Source organism: Penicillium hordei (genome assembly GCF_028827395.1).
Source record: "Penicillium hordei strain IBT 12815 chromosome Unknown utg000004l_segment0_segment0, whole genome shotgun sequence".
Classification (NCBI taxonomy): Eukaryota; Fungi; Ascomycota; class Eurotiomycetes; order Eurotiales; family Aspergillaceae; genus Penicillium; species Penicillium hordei.
The window spans coordinates 1,783,463-1,804,504 of NW_026623145.1; the positions used below are offsets into that span (position 1 = coordinate 1,783,463).

Below are 21,042 nucleotides of genomic sequence, written 5' to 3' on the forward strand. Positions count from 1 at the left end.
TGGTATATTCCCGACTCCACGGTGAGACACGACAAGACACAGGGAAAACCAAGGGAAAGGCTTCCAAGGTCTCTCTACAGGCAGTGAGATCTCAATATGACATTGCGGGAAAACACAACCAGTAGATTCCAAGTTAAAAATCTCGGAGAATTTAGTAATTAGAAGTCCTAGAGAGTGTATGAGATTAAGTTTTATAGATCATTGCCATAGCTGAATTAGGATATCGGAAGGTCTCGAGGTCACCGAGTCAACTACAGATTGTAGTAATAGGTGATGAGTACTCACTATTTAGGCTCAATACATCTACGGTGGCAATATTGGGTAAAAATACAATATCCAAGTAGTCCCAACATAGCGCGAAGCGTAGTAGTAGAACCGTTTTTCAAGCCAAGTAAATATGTAATAGGGAAAAGTGTCTATCAACTTGTCCTTTTAATAAATTAACTATATGTCGAAAAAGCAAAAACTGGGCTATTTAAAATTAAAATATTAAAATATTATACCAAGAAAGGCAAAAGTACATACATAACTGAGGCTACTTATATGCTGTTAAATTCACTGTATAATGGAAATAATGATGAAGAAAAGGTCTTTAATAGAACCACGGATGACTTATAACCTCAAGATAGACTAAACAAAAGAGAGCGTTAAGCAAACAGAAGACCAAAATATTGAAGACTATCGCAGGGTGTCTCTACGCGCGTTGATACTCTGCCATTTATACCACGGCCGGGACGTTCAGAATTCACTTCTCGTCCCTTCTCTACCCTCGTTCTTAATATCCAACATGCTGATCACGGATTATATGACCAGTACGTCAACTCCACGCTACATGCCAACAAAAAGATCTAACAGAACCAGACAGAATTCTCAACCCCGAATGGGACCCAATCGAGTTCCAACCTCAGGGAGAGTGTCTCCAAATCCTGAGCCAGCCAGTGGAGTGTATTCGAGCCGTATGCCTGTCTCCCCCCGACTACTACCATCCAAACATCTGGGCCTTTTATCTGTCCACGTCTGGAGAAGGAATGATAGCGGTAAGACTTGAATGTCAACCAACTAGCCGCCGCAGAACCACTGTTGTTCTACAAGGTTCTAAAGCCAAAATTCTATTTCAAAAGACATTGCTCTTGGTCCCACGCGGTGTGGAAGCGACCTTTGTCCTGAGCGTGAACCCGGGATTCACGGTGAGGGATATCCGCAACATAATTGTTACGAATAACCGGCACAAATACGAGATTGACGAAGAAGGTTGGAATAGCCGAACCTGGGTTTATGATCAAATCGATCTCTTCAACCAGTATGGTATCTTCGCCAACCAGGGCGAGGTCGAACTTGTGAACGATGGACTCCATAAAAGGTGGCCAGGGGGGGCTCCTAACCCGCTCGAGGAAGGGGCTTACTATGGGTGAAATCAGATGAATCAGACCAAATTACTTCTTTCTTTCATGCTGGTCTTGGTGGCGATGTGGTCTTTGATCAAATTTGTTACAGCGAGAACAAGGCTATCTTTGTATTGCTTTCTTTTTCATCTAGCTGCGCAAACAAAGAGAATTTGCTACAATATTCATAATGAAGAGGGAAACGCTCAAGGCAGTATGCTCAAAGGCATACAGGTCGATTCAGCACTCGTAGTCCAGCTTCATATCCAACCTTGCATGCAAAAGCCGCGCGCCACCCAAGAAGTGTGTATTGCCAATATATGACTATCTAGTTATATCCTCCGTAATTCAACGATTACACGATAAACCGTGCAATAGTTTAAAGAAAGGACAGGCAAGGCGAATACTTACGACATAGTGAGGACCAGGTTTCCCACTACAATATATATAAGGGGTTTTGTTACCCCATCTGACCCTGCGCTAGGATGTAAGACCCACAGCCCGGAAGAAGCACACTTCATGCACAGTGTGTGGAAATGCTAGAAAGATCCTCGAATACAGCAATTCTAGGCTTTTTGTCGAATGGGAGACTCCAACACAGTGTGGAGTCTGTCATTATAATGACTCAAGATTGTGTGACCAACTGTCATACACCCTCAGGAAAAGATGACACGGCAACAATATGCAAATAGCCAATAGTATGATCTACTTTCTGGCGGCAAATGATGGATGAACCGTAAACAACCAAAATGAATAATCGGGAACTTACAGTATGCATTCTCGTATATATGCTAAGTCTCAAACTTCATGCAACATGGTTGCCCAAAAGCAGATTTACACAATCGCAGGAAGAGCATATAAATCAAACCCCTGCTGCTTTTAGAAGCCCGTATCTATGCTCAGGAATAAAATTGCAAACTGTCTAATCTATTCATACCTGGAATTGATGCCATATTTATGGACTTCGATTTCTCTTCTACTCCTGTAGATACAGAAATCTCTCATACATCTGTAATTAAATTAGAAAGAAGCTGATTTCTCGCATATTTCATTGGCTGAAAGCAGCCTGGATTGGAGTGTCATCTTGTGATATGGCAAGATGCAGTTTCTATGCAGAAACTGGTGATGTGGATGTCAAACTGCATCGAGATTGACTCGATGCAGTAGGAGTTTGGGATTGTTGACATGCACAAACTCTATAACTAGTGTATACATAACGCCATGCTAGGGTTAGCGTTGAACCCAATTTCTCGATAAGGGTGCTATCATCAACACATACGATCTCGGCGATGTAACCCCCCTCCAATTTGCAGTGAAGAATGATGACAGCCAAATCGCGTTACTACTGCTTCCAGAAGGCACAGATAGCCCCTGCCTTGTTGAGGCTTCCGAATGAAGAAACCTTATTATACCTGGTAGTCAGGGCCACCTTGAAATGGCCACAGAGAAGTCTACAACTATTACGAGGAGGCTTGAAAACGAGATAAGGGATAGGAGCTATCCCTTTTTTCAAAATGTCGAAGAGCTGGCTGACAGGTTCGATGATCTTATGGCACTGGGCATTAATTCCAGGCAAATTTGGTAAATTTACTTAACTTGCAGATGTGACACCCAACTGTGGTAAGTACACTAGCAGAGGAATACCTATGTATCTTTATAGTATAACTTATAATCACTCATTAACTAAGGGACGCTTAAGAGTATCAAAACAAAACGTCTGTGTATGGTGTATATTACTTTATGAATTGATGTTTCCTTAATTCTTGAGTTAAATACTATGTAAAGTTTTCTAAACATAAAAGATGGTCCATATCATGCCCATAATTTGCACCCTAGCGAATTTTCCACTTTCGGCCTGAATGTGAGGATCTGTTCTTAGGCAGACATATAAAAAGGACGTAGCAGCCTTGAGTTTAGTGTCAAGCGAGAGCACTTGAACCACTTTGGCTGGTTTCCAACCATTCCCTCTTCCATTTACCCCAATGTCCCAACTCCACAACTCCTTAGGTTGACTTTCTACATCTTCAAGCTTGGTTATGCCTACATTTGTCTGTACTCCGTGGTCACGTGTGTTCTATTCTTTTAATAATTACGTCATCCCGTGGACCTTTGCTAGGGCCGAAACGGCAAATTTAAACCGAATACGATGCTCTGCAGGCCCCAGGTGATAGGTAATCATGGAAAACATACAGACGATCCGATCCCGAAAGTCTCATCATAAATCCCGTTCAGGGTGTGGAAATTGTAAAAGACGGCGAATAAAAGTGAGTACTTCCCAAGTCTCTGAGTCCAGTTGTCGTCTTTCACAAGCCACCTGCACTCCTGCTACTATCATGAAAGAGATGGATATGAAGGAGAGCAGCATTTATTTCAGGACCCTGAATACTCTCCAGTCATCAATTTGTTTTAGATGGCGACTAGACTGGGCTGAAAGGAAAATTTTTGGATGATAAACCACTAATAGTCTACAGTGTGACGAAGGCAAGCCAGCATGCTCCAAATGCATCAATCATGCTATCGAGTGCGACTTCCTCTCCACGCCAGCTACATCATCAGCTTCGCCCTCTTCAGCACCATCCCCATCCAAATCTTCGAAGGCACAATTTCGATTCAAGCCTTCTAAATACCAATCTGAAGATTGCAAGCCCAAGAATAAAACAAGACAACCATTTTCGCAGACAGTCTCCACGAAAGTCCAATACAAAGATCCCAGCTCCAGCACCCTACAAAATAGTCAGGATACCGTCTCATTCGCCGACTTACGACTCTTCCACCACTTTGTCACAGATACATACCGCACCCTAGGGGACGAAGCAACCGACCGCAATCAAGTTTGGCGAACTCACGTTCCGCAATGGGGGTTCTCCACACCGTCCATCTTCCATCTCATATTAGCACTGGCAGCCTTGCATCTGGGCTACCTCCACCCCGAGGCACGAGACCAGTATATATTGCAGGCTGATGACCACTTCACGTTCGGCATTCGATCTGTGTCGGCTATTCTATCAAGTCTTAACTCAGAGAACTGCCAATCGATCTACATGTCGACGGTGCTGATATGTCTCATCTATTTTGCACACGGTCCAAAACCTGGTGAATACCTCGTGTTCAGTGATACAGGAAAGGCTGAATGGCTGGTTCTTATGAGAGGAGTGAGATCGACTTTGTTCTCTTGCCATGACAAAATCTTTACCGGGGTCTTGGAGATTCAAACCGACCCTGCTATTCAGGGCGTGAGCCCCTTGTTACAAGATGAGCTCGGAGAGCATCAGTCTCATCTTAAAGCACTTGGGCGTTTTATGGATTCGCAAGCTAGCAGGAGTTCCACATCTCATATTTATATCGATGCACTTGAAAACTTGTCCGAAATGTTTGAGGAAGCATACCGATATCTAAGTGCTGGGAAGGATGGTGTTAACTTGATGGCCCCTCTCTTCGGGTGGATATACAGACGGCATGAGGAATTCATCTGTCTTCTTGAGGAGAAGGAGCCATTTGCGCTGGTTATTCTTGCTTACTGGTGTATTCTTTTGAAGTTCATGAGATCCTCGTGGCTTATGATCGCTTGGGATCGACATGTCATCGCGGGAATTCGGCAGTCTCTAGGAACTGAATTCCACCATTGGATTGAGTGGCCTGTGCGTGTCATTTGCGATTGACCTAAATCGATGGAGAAACTCATTCAACATCACATCTATGCCATGTAAATAAAAACAAGACGCTTGACTTCAAATGCGAAAGCAAATCATCATCACTGCCACATTTCACCCCTAGATACGGAGTGTGGACTTTTATCATCTTTTCTATCAACCTAACTCAAAAAAGGAAATTCATTCCCTTAGCTTAATGCGCTAACCCCATTTTGGTCTAGTACATATTCAGCATGATCCATCTCACCTTCGTCAACAACGCGCTTATTCCTTTAGCCTTTTCACATGCGTCCGCCACAAGTTCGCTTATTGGTAACAAATGAGGATAACCCTAGAACTATGATCGACAAATTCCAACTGTTCCAGGTACCATAGACCCTTAGCGTCAGCTAGCGGTAAAAGGGGGGGGGGGGGGGGTAAAGGAAAGGAGAGCTGTTCGGTTAGACCTCGAGATAATTAATTTCCTTCTCACATTTCTGCTTTCTTTGCCGTCCCTTTCCGTACCGTTCCGTTGGTGAATGTACTAGTTCTCTCCGTGAAGCCACACGGGTGTGGTCCCCGCCCGAGGTGTCAAGCGGATTTCAGTGGACTTTGGGCTTGTTAATAGTTACTAATGTTGAGTTGAGTAATATGACAGTGTCAAATACTCTACCGACACCAATTTTGAGATATATTTGCTACTCCGTAGTTTGTACTGTTTTTTACTTTTCTAGTCTTCATCGGGTTTTCGTAACCGCCGCGGTGGAGTTGAGTGGTGATTTCCGACGATCTCAATCACCGCGGTTGTCTCCACTTATGCCTGTGGAGTAATTCCGAGAATGATGCCTACATAGTCGCACGTTATTATAGAGCTGTCATGCATAATTCCGTAGGTCCAAATGTTGTTTACGGAAATTCCCGATGCCGGTACGATTTTGAACCATGGTTCATTTGCAGTCGGCCTTGGTCTGAACTCCAACGTTTCCAGGGATGTGTTTTGAAATTTTCAAGGTTGTTTTTATGCTTAAGCAGGTTTGCGTATGATATCTATCTAATATCTAATGCTATACACACTATATAGAATCACCTAATTCTGATTTACAGTAGGGTAATCAGTATAATGGAAGGTGTTATCCTCAAATGGTCCATAAAACCGAGTTCGGTCGTAAGGGGCCATGGGGATCTTTTCCTTCAGTCTGTGCACTAAATCTGGGTTGCTGGTAAAGTATCGGCCATACAACAGAGCGTCGTACTTGCCCGATTCCACTACTCCCCAAGAGTTTTGATCATCCCATCCACCGGCGGAGAAGAACGGGGTGGAGCCGAATATCTGGCGGAAACGATCAAGAGTCACATCCAACAGGCCCCAGCTTTCGAGGAATTTATCCTTCTCTTCAGCGCCAAAGATTTGTTCAAAACGCTAGGATAGGTTAGCGGTGTACAGTCAGATAGATACAAACAAAATCATACCGGCTCAATAAAGCTGACATACGACAGCGATGGGAGAGTCTTGTTCAGACCCTCGCACAAGTGAGTCCAAGTCTCAATACGCTGTTCTCCGCGCGCTTGATTGAACATACCAAACGGCGACAATCTAATAGCCAGATTCTGCTCACCAATAGTCTTGGCCACCTGCTCCATCAATTCAAACACGAACTGGCAGCGCTTCTCCGGAGTACCGCCGTAAGCGTCATTACGCTTGTTGATGTTTGAGCTCAAAAATTGCTCTGGCAGGTAACCATTTCCGCCATGGATCTCCACGCCATCAAACCCAATATCCATTGCAGTCTTAGCGGCAATGCAATAATCGTCAATAGTCTGCTTGATGTGTGCCAGTGTCATTTCGATGGGCGGGTGATTGGCGTAGGGCACGGGCTGGGTGGAGCCGACAGGCGGATGGGAATAACATTCCGTCGCGGAATCCCACACAGAGGCCGAGGGGCAAACTGCTGGAGATCCGGTCATCTGAGGGATCGTCGCACGTCCGGCGTGCCACAACTGGCAGAAGATGATCCCTCCCTTTGCATGAACGGCGTCCACGACTCGTTTCCAACCCGCGGCTTGTTCGGAGTTGAAAAGGCCGGGTACTCCGGGCATACCATTGCTCTGTGAGAACGAAGTTAAAAAAAAATATTCAAAATTAAAGTTTGAATAATTATCATTAGCCGTGCAATTCCAAGGGAATCACTCGGTATTCCGTCATTATCCGTTCTCAAAAAGGGGACCGTGTGCCACCAAATTGGGTTCGATGCTTACCTCGAGCGATGGTGGAATCCCTTCAGAGATTATCAAGCCACCTTTGGTCGCACGCTGGGAATAATACTCCACAACTGCATCTCCAGGTATCCAAATACGATTGGGATGATCCGGGGTGCTCGAAGGATTCAATGGTTCTCCTCGGTTGCGGGTCAAAGGCGCATGGACGACACGATGCTCGAGGGTAATGTTGCCATTTGAAATAGTCAGGGGTTTGAAGAGACCGGAGTCTTTGCCGTTCAAGTAGTGGACGGTCATGTTTTTTTTGTCTGTTTTTTGTTTTGTTTTGTTTTTGGTTCTATGCCGTTTTACTATGTAGGGAATTATAGAGAGAAAAGAGGGAAAGAGGAAAGGAGGCACAAAACCACACACAACTCCTTTTCACCCTCTGTTGATCACTAATTAAAGGCATTGCTGTCAAAACTGTCATCGTGCCTCGGCTAGCCATTATAGGGTTCAACTAAGGCCCATTTATCTGTTTGGGTAAAACAACGGTGTTGGTGGCGAACCGGCAAATTTTTGGATCGGACTAATACGAGACACTAGAATCGATACTATTTGCCCGGCTGGTTGGCACTACGAGGCTCGTGCATATGGGTGGAGTATAAACCAAATGGAGTGTTATCTAGTGTTATGGATCATGGAAATGCCCCAAAACCATTCAGAAATGACAAAAGCCCCGGTGGTGGAGTCTAACGCACCCCCTTGGGTAATCATCACCGTCCGCGCTCCACTGTTACATAGTCGACAGAGTAGTGGTTCGATAGCTTTCAAGTCTCCGCTAAAGATCGTGTTTTTGTCTACCCTAATTTTCTCATTTTCACGATGTGAAGTTCTTTATCTTGTGAAGTTCCCGCTATTGTAGGGGGAGAACTTCAACTTCAAGTCCATCATGACTGTCGAGAACCCAACAGATGTCTTGCATACTATCAATATTGTCACACAGGCTCTATGTATTCCAATCGTGACTATCTTCGTAGTATTGCGATTTTATACTCGGTTTCGATTCAAGCAATCCCTAGGGGTTGAAGATCGTGAGTTTGTTCCCTGCAGATATACCCTTTTCGGGGATTTTACTAACCATTCTCTAGTTGCCTGTACAGTTGCTTGGGTACGCTGAGCAAAATAATTCGGTGCTTTAGCAGCCAAAACTGACTTTTATGCAGTTTCTGTTTATGGGATATTGTGCAATATCCATCGTCAGTAGGTGCTATACTTCCCACATGTTAACAACCACATATTTACTCTGCTAGTCGGTCAACATGGTGGGGGATACCCATTTGCCGAACTCGACACTAAGGAGCAAATCGCATTCAAAAAGTTCTGCTACATTGCGACCATTCTCTACTGTCCGATGGCACTCTTCGTCAAAATCGCCCTCCTAGCCATTCTCACCCGCATCTTCGCTCCCTTCCGCGGCAAAGTCTGGTTCATCTATATCTTCCTCGGCTGCTTATTCTGCTACTACACTGTCGCCCTGATCGTCAAGATTCGAATCTGCGCCCCCATCCCCAGGTACTGGCTCGGTGACCAGGTGCCGGGAACCTGTCTGGACCAGACCGCCGCCCTCATCGCCGACTCCGTGATTAGTGTCGTCAGTGACCTCATCATCCTTATTCTCCCACTGCCACTGACATGGTCTTTGCAAATGTCGCGCAATCGGAAGCTTCGCGTGATAGGCCTGCTTGGTGCAGGTGGACTGGCCACTGGATTCAGTCTTTACCGATTAATCATGGTGTTGAAAGGTTCAAGTGATCCGGGCCTTATGTTCGTTCGTGTCATCTTGTCCGGGTATGTCATGAACCCCTTCCCTTTCTTGATCATTTTTCTTTTTCTAATGTCTAGTAGAAATGCCGAGGGAGGCGTCGGATTGATCTGCGCTTGTCTACCTGTCCTCAACGTCATGTTTGTCCATTACAAGAAGAACTACTCGTCGCAGAAATACTACCAGAACGGTGGCTCGTCCCATCCGTTGAGTGATAGGAAATCGGCTCCGGCTTCCAATGTTGCTACTGACTGGGACAAGGTGACGAACTTTGGTGACCAGAGTCATCTGATTTCATTTGCCGGCCCTCCGGAGGGCGGCGATTCTGCCGACTCCATCCACAACCAGGATGGCATCAGGAAGACGGTGGCTGTATCACAGGTCGTCGAAACACATTAATGAGGGATGCTGTCAAATGTTTCATTATTATATATCCACTCATTAATACCCTAATGAATTTTCTTTTTGTTCTCTTTCTTCCCTTCCTTTTACCTGCATATAGCATATACCGATTTAGGTGTAAGGTGCTGTATGTCTCAAGTAGTCTGATTGTCTTTGTCTTATTAACTAATATAGGAAAACAATTTTAATCTTCGCCACCACGTTATTCTCTGCCACTTTCTTGGCGGTAAAATTTGTGCGTAAAATTAGCAAAAAGAAAAACAAAAAAAGAAATCTCTCCCTCGGGGAATCGAACCCCGGTCTCCCGCGCTTATCGGTATTAATGACAAGCGGAAATCATCACCACTAGACCAAGGAAGATACGATGGTTGAGTTACTGCTCGACCACTTGGCTGGTTGATGAAAGGAATTGGCCATCTTGACTTCATGAGCGATTTCCATCTATGTACAGCATTCAACACTTTGTATAGCTAGCATATCTATGTTTAAGATCAATTGAAATTTGTTCATACATTTATTGAATAGGATATATTTGTATTGCTATTCCCTTAGGAATAATTTAAGATACAAAAAAAAAGGACAAATCGTGGCGATATATATCTATAGTGAAAGTAAATCCCAGTCAACAACATTATATCGAAATAGTGATTATTTTTAGGGAGCCAGTAAAGCAATGCCGTGGCCGTATATCTACCCCAATAGAAAAAAAGATTATCATCATCTAAGAGCCGGATTTGGATCAAACAACCCCGAGTTAGACCACAACCCATCCAATCCCGCATCAAACCCAAGGGACCATGACCCATCAATAAACGGCCATTGAAACATATCAGTTTCGAAGTCATGATGACCACCAAGCGCAGAATTCTCTCTAGCAAGAAAGCTGTTCTCACCACCAAGACCAGGCGACGACGAAGTCCCTCCACGGGCACGAGAGCCGTGGGTATCACTGGATTCAGAGGTTCGTGTTCTAGTCGCATACGCGTCTCTACTCGGACGAGATCGGATATCACCATATTCATCCAGGGTACCCGCGAGGGCAAATCTCCTGGGACTGTGCATCCCAGACGCGGAGTGGGCTTGGTTACTCTTGACCATTTCGTAGAATCGATTTGCTTCTTGGACCGTTCGCAACTGGTTATTGTTAATTGAGATGTTTGGTCAGATATGTTGTGGAAACACCCACCCAGCTGCGACCAACAGGCCAGAGCTTACTCAGTCGCTCGAGGTAGTCGAGATTTCGACTCTTTTCTTCCTCAGCTCGTTTGAGGCCACCTGGATATCGCTGTGGGGCAATTGTGCCGTACATGTTGATATGAGCCGCGACAAAGACGCTGAAGCCCGAATACGGTGATATGACAGGTGCACCAGAGGCATCTAGCGCATTGAGGATACCCCCGATTTGCTGAGCGACTTCAAATAGCTGCTTGATCGTGTCGGGTTCGCCTTGCGCGTTGTCATTTGTGTCGTGGAAAACGTCGGAATGGGGCTTGAGGTTGGATAAGAAGCGGTCCCGATGGAGGAAAAGGATGCTAAAGGCGATGTAGTTAGTATCGTTTGGAATGCGTTAAAATAAAAATACATACCTCATGCAATGAACCAGATTGATGTATGCAAACAACTCTCCGTACCCGAGTGCCACGTGAGACTGAACGCTGGTAGCTGGGAACCTAACTGTTACATCCTGGAGAGACCTCCATTCATCCAGTTCCTCCTTGAGGACCTGCCAAGTCAAGAGGAGCGGGGAGGTGGAATCGTTCGAAGATAAAGAAGCCAGTGCTCGTCGATGTTCGTTCGCAAATCTTAGGATTCGTACGAATATATCAAATCCCCGAGTCACAATTGTGAGACCATGCTCAATCGTAAGGTCCTTCGCTAGCAAACAGTTTTTATTCATATCAGCAGGCATCAACCTGCTGGCTGGCGTATGATTAAACGTGAAGTCCCGATCACTGATAGGGAGAGGAACTGAGATCTGGGAGAATGATAGTGCAAAGTGCTGACGGGCTCCGGAGCTCAGCTCGCAGTCCTGCGCAAAACAGCACCAGTACGTTCGGACCAGCTGTTCGTATTGTGTTTGTGATGCATGGAACTCTTGAGGATTGTGCTCCATGCTATCATCTGCCATCTTTAGAAGGGATTGAATCATGTACGTTGCCATGCCTGATGCTTGTCAGATAGTGCTATATGGCCAGTTGGGGATTCGATACATACCGCTATACATCCAAGCTTGATATGGTCGCCCAGTGCCCCACTCATAAAATGAGAGCATCACAAGGGACTGAGCAAGATAAAGCGAGGGGGCCTCAAGCACGCGCTGCGCAAGGTTTTTGCGTGCATAGTCGGCGTAGGTTTCTTCTTCTTCGAGTTCATCGCTTTTCATAAACCGTACGCATAAGGAAAGGACCGAGGCCACAAAGACGGAGTCTACCGAATGGACGTTGGATGATATTTCGGAGATTAAAGAGGGGTAATGAAGAAAATTAGTGATTGGGAACTTTTTTCTGTATGTTTCTACTGCGCTGATGACGGTTGCCGGTGACAGCGCAGCTATGGGATCGTTGGATAGGTCTTGAGCCACGGGGGCATTCTCAGGGGTGCTTCTTTCCGCATCTCCAACCACCGGCGATAAGGCGGATGATGCCTTTCGCTTTCTTGGGGTTTTGGATGAGATGGTATTCCTCCGTGTCCTCTGTCTTGAGGTGCGGGGATCTGTTAAATTACATCCTTGGTTCTTGGACTTCAAGCAACGTTGACAGGGCGGTTGCCCTTCATGGACGCACTTGACTTTTGCTTGTCTGCATAAATATTAGATAAAATGGTGCAGCTGAGAGTTCCGATATAAACTTGCCGACAAGCATCACACGATATTGACAGCCTCATCGAGTGTACATATGGCGAAGAGTGGAGTGGGCCGTGGTAAGAATAAGAAGTGGCTGTCAAGTATCGTGGGGCATACTAAGACAAGTTCAAGCCATCGGATCAATGTAGGAGCGCAATTGCACCAATCCAACCATTTATGTTGATTAATTGAACAAGTCGCACACGTTTGGAGGAGCTAGAGTTACGCGGATATATTAGTATCCGAATATGGTTAGCGCGATCAGCTGACTTGGATCTATGAAGAATTTCGATATGAATTTTTGAAGAACTTTGAATTCTAGTTGTAATTATATTAATATTGGGTGTCTCTATAGTGCTAATGAACCGTATTAAAAATATCACCGAGGGCAACAGTCAATGGACGGCGAGTCATTTCAAATGTTGGTTGCCACTGTCCACTGTTGCACCCACGCATTGAACTTATCAATTTCGCGCTCATCCGTGGCCCAGGACGTCACAAGTCGAACCACGGAGTTTCCATCATCAAGCTGCTCCCAAACATAGAATCGGAATTTTTCCTGCAGTGTGCGAACCAATTGCTGAGGAATGGAGACAAACACCTGGTTTGTCTCCGTCTCCGCAGCTAATTTATAACCCAACTTCTCGAAGCTGGTTGAGATCTTCTGAGCCATCTCATTGGCATGCGTGGCCAGTGTGAAGAACAAGTCTGATCGGAAGAGCTCCATGAACTGAACTCCCAGAATACGGCTCTTGGCCAGCAAAGCGCCATGTTGTTTGAGGTGGAAATCGAAACCATCGGCTAGCTCCTTCTTGAGGACGATTGCTTCTCCCATCAGAGCACCGGCTTTAGTGCCACCGATCCAGAAGATATCGGTTATGTCGAAGATCTCCCGTAGAGTGAGATCGTTATTCTTTGAGCAAATTGCTGCGCCCATTCGTGCTCCGTCTATGAAAAGGAGGAGATTTGATTGCTTGCAAATCGCGGAGAGGCTGCTCAGCTCACGTTTTGTGTAGACGGTGCCAGTCTCCGTGGCATTAGAGATATAAAGTAGTCGGGGTTTGGCGTAATGAGGGTAGAATTGGTTTTGCTGGAGCGCCTTCTGGAGATTGGTGGGCGTCATCTTGCCGTCGACTGCAGGCACGAGGATAAGCTTGTGGCCGGTTGCCTCGATCGCACCTGCCTCTTTGCAGGCGATGTGACCCGACTCCAGAGTAATAACAGCCTCATAAGGCCTTAGGCAGCTGGCAATTCCAATAAGGTTTGCGGAGGTTCCGCTGGGAACAAAGAAGATACCCGCCTCGTCCTCGGTGCAACCGATCTTGTTTCGGATCAATTGCCGGGCACTGATGCTGTATTCATCATTTCCATAGGCGACTTGCTGTATGGAGTTTGTTCGCAAAAGAGCTTCAAGGATTTGTGGGTGAGCTCCCTCGCTGTAATCATCCATAAGGCTGTATGGCGGGCATGCCTCATCTTGGCATAAGCTTGTTGAGGGCATGGTGGGTATCGATTATGGATTTGGTTGAACACAACAAACAGATGAGTTCCAGGGTTGAGCAAGGTTGAACTTTAAAGAAGCAAGTGAGAAAAAAATAAAGAAAAGAATTATTTGAACCAGTACTAAATTATTGATAACGGAAAAGAATCTTCGGGAATAATTTTTTTCGGGAATGTTGCCACTTTATTCCCGAGATTCATCAGTACCGGGAATCCCATGCGGGCATTTCCACCTGCGCAGTTATTCTTAAGTAAATTTGTGGGCCGGGAACATGGGGTAGCACCGCTTTACTACGGCCTCTCCAATTGGTATAAACAAGTCTCAATTGAGATATTTCAAACATATGTTGTGAGACATTCTTCAAGTTGAGGCAATATATGATCTAGATTAGTGTCTCTGATCGACACCCAGTTCCGGGCTCCGGGCACTCTGGAATCGACGAGTAAAGAGTCTAGAAAGACATAATGGTCATTGGGATGCCCCTCACGGGGTACCCCTCACGAGGGGTATTGTGAGGGGTATTCCCTACTGGGTTTGTATCACATTGAGAATAGTTTCGGTGAGCGATATGAAAGTTGCTTGCAGTGATGAAAAGTATTGCATCAACTCGGGGAACACCGCTATCGCGGTTATATGTAGTCCTTCCCAACGCTCAACCCGTGCGAGGGTCGTATGGTCGCACGGTCGCACGGTCTCATGGTCGATGTTTTGATGGCCCAGATCTCATCGTAAACAGTGGGGACCCACTCCCTGGTCTGGGTTCTAGAATATTCAAGAAAGAATTTCACGTTTGATATGCTGCTAGTGGATAGTTCGCGAGATCATTCCCCATTCATATACATCGGATTTTAGGCCGGGCAAGTTGGATTTCCTTTTCCGTTTTAGTGCTCACCCCTTGCCGCCGTTTGCTCACTGCGTAAAACTGAGCACGCCCTGAGTATTACGTGATCATTAGACCCGCTCACTGAGCATCACATGATTATTACATAAGCTAGATAACTCGCTCGCTGAGCGTCACCTAAGCAGCCTGATCCCCACTCACTGAGCGTGACCTGAGCACTCTGATTTGCTCATTGAGCCGCCTAATCCCACTCACTAAGCGTGACCTAAGCGCTCTAACTTAACTACTCACTGAGCACGACCCGATTATTACATAAGCTCAAGGACTACCGCCTATTTTTACGATACCACTTCGTTTCGACAACATCCCCCTCATAGAACCTGCCTCACCCCTAGATTCCGGCATACAGTGTAAAAAAAAAACTCCAAGTTGTTTGTTAGGACCATCCATATCTCCTCCTTATCCCGTATCCCATTTGACTTTGACATACGCTATATACTGGACCCTCTGGTGACCTAGACTGCGACATCGCCTGTCCATGGGCACCTAGGAGGTGCCTATCGCCCGTCCACGGTGGGCGGTAGGCTATTTGGATTTTCGAGTGCCCGTCTATAACGCCCACGGCCCGTAGGCGTGCCTATCGCGGGTATGCCTACTATGCCCACTATTACATAAATTCTCCTAAAATGGATATATAACTCGCTGACTTCGTATAATAAATAACTGTTATTTATACCTATTTTGCTAACTCTATATAAAATCGCAGCTTTAATCTATAATATCTATAAATTTTATTGAAATATCCAAGTAAATAAAAAACTATAATATATATGATACGATTTAGAATATATTCCTTATCGAAATATACTTATTATGATATAAGTAGGTATAAGGTTATTCCCAGAATAATGCCTCAGGCCTATAGGCATAACAAATCCCCAAGGCGGCCTGACCCTTTCGGGACGGAATCACCCGTGTTTCCTTATCATCTCGGAAAATCCAGCCTATAGAATCATACCCCGCTCCACGTGTCACATCCCCTACCATACAAGACTATATATAAATTGGACTATATAGAGGAAGTCTAATAGCTCCTTAAGAAACAGTCTTTGACTTCTAGAACTATCTTATTACCTTCTCCTACCTAGTTAATAGGTATCTACCCTAACTTATAGAGTATCTTAACAATTCTATTTCTTCTTCTTTAACTACCTAGAAGAATAGTACTAAGAACCCGCTCTAGACCTCGCTTTGGGTCGGGTTTGGGTCCAACTTTAGGACTCGTACCCACGGGTTGGGTTCATACCCAAGACCTAAAACCCATACCCGCAAAACCCGTGGGTTCTTGGCGGGTACCCATAGGTACCCGCTAAGAACCTATTCTAGTATAAATATCCTGATTAGTCTATACGAAAACGTACAAAACTGCTGATTAACTATAATAAAATACTGTTATTTATATATATTCCGGTCACCTCTTTAGCTCTTAGTTATAAATATCTTTTCTCCTACGAAATATTGAGAAATTATCTTATTTTTAAATTAATAAATAATAGTAATAGATTGTATTTTAGTTTTAAGAACTTTATAATATTATTATAGTTATAAAAATCAAAGTTAGTTAAAATAGTTCTTAGGAGTATAGAAATATATATATAAAGTACGAAGTATAGTTAGTATATTTTCTATATAAATAATATATAATTATAAAATCTTCTTAATTTTTAAAATTAAATATAATTATTTAGTCTTAGAATAATTGCTATATATTTATTTATCTATAAGTAATCTAACTAAACACTCTTTTATCTTTCTTATATTATAATTTAGGACCTCTACCTAATAATAGACTTAGTTAACTAATTGTTATATAGCTTCCTTAGTAAGTTACTTATAGATTATTTATAGGTTTATAGGTTCTTAGTAACGTATTTCACATACGAGCCGGCCACACAAACGAGCCGGCCACCCCACCCAACCTACTAATTACAAACACATATATGTCAACCAAAACTCCATTAAATTAAATCTAGTAAAATACATCATCTTTCTAGACATCTATTAAATCTATGCCCTGTCTTTCTGCACCCACTGTACCTTGGTATAGCCCGCGTACGTGGTTCCAAAGTCGGCGAAGCGCTTCTTTGTCGGGGGGGGAGAGGTGCTTCATCTGCTTCTACCGGCGCAGTAATTAATTGAGAAGCTTCTCGTACTGTTAAACCTGTATCAGCAGGTATCTGCCTCCGAGATCTAGTACGCTTTTGCTTCTACTTCTCGTTGGCGGCACATAATTCCTTGTTTTCTTTGGCGAGTAGGATAGCACCTTGCATTGTAAGACGGAAGCCTTTCACAAGCTGGTTTAATATATAATCTAACGGGCTAGGTAGGCTTCGAGATCTTATACAAAGTAGAGCTTTAATTAACAAAGCCTATCAACGTAGATCTTTCTCTATAGCTAGTGTTTTTGGTATGAAATTTCGACTTGATTCGCTCCCCCGGCTAGGGGGGGGGGTAGGCATTCGAAGCTAGATATTAAGCTTTAAAATCACTCTCTCTAGTTCAAAAGGGACTAAACTAGCTACTCCGAAGCTATTTTTGATAGTCTCCGATTTAAAAGCTTCAATTTGTATAAGAGGATAGGCTTTAAGGAAGTCAAGTTTGTTAATATAATTAATCCCGTTCTATATCTTAGTTTCAACCATCCGACTATAAGTACGTTTTAATACCGTAAAATAACTAATATCTAGAGATTGTAAAAGATAGGATAAATAAGCTAGTATATAAATCGGTATTATCTTATTTTACTTATAAATTTCGTCAAATTGAGATATTAAATGACTTCCGTAGCTATTAAGTATTAAAAGCCGGTATACCCCCTTTATACGCGAAGTACTAAGAATAAAGAGCTTCTTTAGCTAGCGAAGGCCAATTTTATTAGAAGTCTAGCTATTAGGACTAACTTCGAAGCGCTAATCCTCCGGGAGGCCGTTAAACTATAATTTAATAAAGACTTTACCTTTAAAAATCATATATAGAGAAAGGGCCTAGCTAGAAGCATTTATATATTTAATCACTATTACCTATTTACGATTTCTAGGTTATAAAACCGGCCTCCGACCGTAGTATTTACTTCTTATAATAACCTTCGTAGTTATAGTCAATCCTATCGCGAAACTAGTCTTATCAAAGTTATAGATATTATTAGGATCGATTCTATATTAAAGTATTGTCTTTTAAACTAAATTAAACCACTCTATAATAATTTTAGGATCTTTATACTTCGTACGTTCGTAATTATATCGTTTCGAGAATCGAGAGGAGAGAAGAGGACGTCTTTTAACAAAGTTTATAACCTAGTTTTAGCCGACCGAAGGAATTAGGGTAGTTTTACGCTTTTAAAGAAGAAGATCCGCCTTTTCTCGTACCATAGAGGGCCGGGGGGCTACTCTATATAGATCTATAGAGAGAATCCATTTTTCAAGCAATTCCTCCTCTATTTCAGTCAATTTAGACAGATTAGCACAAGAAATCGCGCGTTGTTGGTGGCCACGTAAACGGTCTTAGAGGGTTGAACGTGGTATATTAAAACGGCGCGCCACTTTACAAATTAAAGAGATTTCTTGATTTTTAAAAGCCTTGATAGCTAGTAAGATTCGACCCTCTTATTCAACTAAATTTTTAGACGATTGAGAGCGTATTGGTGGCATGGTAGGTGGTTGAACAAGAAGGGGTTTAATTAATTGACGCGTTTTGGGTGGGGTGGCCGGCTCGTTTGTGTGGCCGGCTCGTATGTGAAATACGTTAGATAACCTATAGATTACCTATTATATATATAAGCTATAAGCTAATTAATATAGCTTTTTTTTATTTATATAGGTCTTTATTAATCTATTAACTTTTTTATCTTAGAAAAATAAGATATTACAAAGTCCTAGAATCTATATTTATATACTAGGATTTTTTTTATAAATCTTCTAAAGTTCTAATAATCTTTATCTAAGTACTTATCTATTAGTATCTTACTAGATATCTTAATTTACTAATACTTACGGATTATCTTTATATAATTTAGACCTACTACTACTAAATAATCTTTAACTTCTCTTATTAAATAATCTTATCCCTAATCTATCTATAAGCTAATAAATATTTTCTTATATTATAAGCTTAATTATTAATTCTAATTCTATTTAACTAAGATTTTCTTTGTCTCCGGTTTTATCTAGTCTTAAGACTATTCGATCTAACTATATTAATCTATATATAATATACTCTAAAGTAATAACTATCGAATTTATATAATAGTAACTATAAATAGACTTTAGAAGAAGAAAGTGTTTATACTAGGACTTATAATACTCTTCTAATATTTAGAATTACTTTAATTAGATATCTAAGACTATTAATAGGGAATTAAAGATAATATATAAGTATTATAAGACTATTCTTAATTATTTAGGGCTTAGGGATAGAATTTTAATAATAAAGAAATATACTATATGCTATAGTAAAAAGCTAAGAAACTAAGATATAAGATAATTTATCTAAGTAGTATAATAGCTTATATATTCTTAGTTATTAAGAAATATATTAATTTTAACTACTTCTATAGATACCGATCTTTTTTATTAAGATCCTATTTAGCTAAGAAAAATAGGAATAATATTTTCTTTAATTTATTACTAAGTTAAAACTACTATTCTAGCTCTTAAAGTATCTAGGATTCTAGGATATTATAGTTATAGTCTAAAGAGTTTTAAAGAAGCTTAATATTCTATCTATAAAGATAATATAAAATTAACTATATACTATAGTAATTAAATATTATTAGAATATATTAGAAAGCTTACCTAAAAATAGAAAGATTTTAATTATCTTTAACTATTAGATATCTTCTTTCTAGTAGATATTTATAGTAATTACTAGATATTTCTTTAATATAGACTAGAACTATTATAAGCTATTTCTTAGGTTTAAGCTACTTAATAGAATATATTCTAATATTAATCTTAGTACTATTCTATTATAGTTTTTATAAAAGTATAATTTAGCTAATTAAGTACTTATAATTACTATTAATAATATATTAAATAATAATATCTTAATAGTAAATATCTAAAAAATAGTCTAGTCTTTTAATCTTAGTAATAATATAGTAATTATTTAAGTTCTATATATAATATATATTATCTAACTAAGTTTAAAGTAACTTTTTAGTTAGATAAAGATAGATCTAAAGAATAATACTACTTAGATCGAATAGATTAATTATTAGAAGCAATTAGTTCGTTCTAAATATTAGAAATAGGAGATTATTAATACTCTTAATAAGATTTATTTCTTTAAGAGTTATAAAAGATCTAATTCTAATCTTATTTTAGCTTTAAAGCTTAGCTATTTTTATTAATATAAGTCTATAGTACTATAAAGCTTTTTATAGTCTATAGATAAGTCTTAAAGCTTTTATTCTAATATAGGATATCTATATATAATAGAATTTAATATTTTTAATATTTTACTATATTAAATAACTATAATCTATCTTAGATAAGTTTTATTTAAAGTATAGCTATCCTTATCTCTAGTTTAATTAAGAGTAATAGTACTAGATTAATTATCTACTTTTAATTATATAGCTATTCTTCTAGTTTATAACTATACTATTAAAGATAAAAGATATTATTATCTATCTTATTTTTACTATCTATAATAAGCTTTTTAATTATCTTAAGAAGTTAATTAGATAGCTTATAAAGAAAAAGATAGTCTAAAAAAAGCTTATATTTACTACTTTTTATATAGCTAAAAAAAAGCTTAGATAGTATTATAGTAAGATAGAGGATATTTATAAGAATCTTTTTACTATTAGTATAATACTTACTTATAATATAAACTCCGGTTCTTTTAAAATAAAGACTAGGATAGCGGTCTTAAGTTAGTTACTAGATATTAGTAAAGTTTTATAGACTATTTTAGATTATATAAGTAATATCAATCGGAAGAATAGACTAGTAATAGTTAAGAGCCTTCTATACTTAGTTTAAGCCTAAATCTTAATTAAATAATTAGTCTTTCGGTATCTCTAGCTTATTAGTAGGATAAGATTATAAGATATCTTAATAATAGTAAGTATACTCTATCTATAAATTACTAGACTTAACTAATAAATATATATTAGTAACTACTCCTACTATAGCAATATATATATTCTAGAAGAAAAACTAAGCTATATTCCTTATACTTATAAAGCTTATATATAATATTCTTTTAATCCTTATAACTAGTATAGATATTAAGTAGCTATTTAATACTATATAGGATATCTATTATTATTACTAAGATTTACTAAGTATTATAATAATTTAGGAGCTTATATTATATTATTATATAATAGAGTTTTAGATTAAGAAAGATATAATTACTT

The 21,042-nt window shown here is 40.8% G+C and overlaps 6 protein-coding genes across 6 annotated transcripts; 3 read left to right on the plus strand and 3 right to left on the minus strand.

Annotated features, from left to right (window-relative positions):
• Nucleotides 1–787: 787 nt before the first annotated feature.
• N7537_007915 (uncharacterized protein) lies at nt 788–1,412 on the plus strand (the record flags this gene model as incomplete). The annotated part of the gene is made up of 2 exons (XM_056898970.1): nt 788–812; nt 862–1,412. The coding sequence occupies 2 exons, from the start codon at nt 788–790 to the stop codon at nt 1,410–1,412; spliced, it is 576 nt and encodes a 191-aa protein (XP_056751046.1).
• A 2,303-nt stretch (nt 1,413–3,715) lies between these two features.
• N7537_007916 (uncharacterized protein) lies at nt 3,716–5,041 on the plus strand (the record flags this gene model as incomplete). The annotated part of the gene is made up of 2 exons (XM_056898971.1): nt 3,716–3,774; nt 3,847–5,041. 2 exons carry the CDS (start codon nt 3,716–3,718, stop codon nt 5,039–5,041), a joined length of 1,254 nt encoding a protein of 417 aa, XP_056751047.1.
• A 1,057-nt stretch (nt 5,042–6,098) lies between these two features.
• N7537_007917 (alkene reductase) lies at nt 6,099–7,525 on the minus strand (the record flags this gene model as incomplete). The annotated part of the gene is made up of 3 exons (XM_056898972.1): nt 6,099–6,431; nt 6,482–7,117; nt 7,268–7,525. 3 exons carry the CDS (start codon nt 7,523–7,525, stop codon nt 6,099–6,101), a joined length of 1,227 nt encoding a protein of 408 aa, XP_056751048.1.
• Nucleotides 7,526–8,159: 634 nt separating this feature from the next.
• Nucleotides 8,160–9,431, plus strand: N7537_007918 (uncharacterized protein; the record flags this gene model as incomplete). Its single annotated transcript, XM_056898973.1, has 5 exons — nt 8,160–8,301; nt 8,359–8,378; nt 8,434–8,470; nt 8,521–9,058; nt 9,116–9,431. 5 exons carry the CDS (start codon nt 8,160–8,162, stop codon nt 9,429–9,431), a joined length of 1,053 nt encoding a protein of 350 aa, XP_056751049.1.
• Nucleotides 9,432–10,151: 720 nt separating this feature from the next.
• On the minus strand, nt 10,152–12,317 carry N7537_007919 (transcription factor domain-containing protein; the record flags this gene model as incomplete). The annotated part of the gene is made up of 5 exons (XM_056898974.1): nt 10,152–10,568; nt 10,621–10,966; nt 11,021–11,597; nt 11,649–12,232; nt 12,301–12,317. 5 exons carry the CDS (start codon nt 12,315–12,317, stop codon nt 10,152–10,154), a joined length of 1,941 nt encoding a protein of 646 aa, XP_056751050.1.
• Nucleotides 12,318–12,691: 374 nt separating this feature from the next.
• Nucleotides 12,692–13,777, minus strand: N7537_007920 (threonine aldolase family protein; the record flags this gene model as incomplete). Its single annotated transcript, XM_056898975.1, has 1 exon — nt 12,692–13,777. The coding sequence occupies one exon, from the start codon at nt 13,775–13,777 to the stop codon at nt 12,692–12,694; it is 1,086 nt and encodes a 361-aa protein (XP_056751051.1).
• Nucleotides 13,778–21,042: the final 7,265 nt, after the last annotated feature.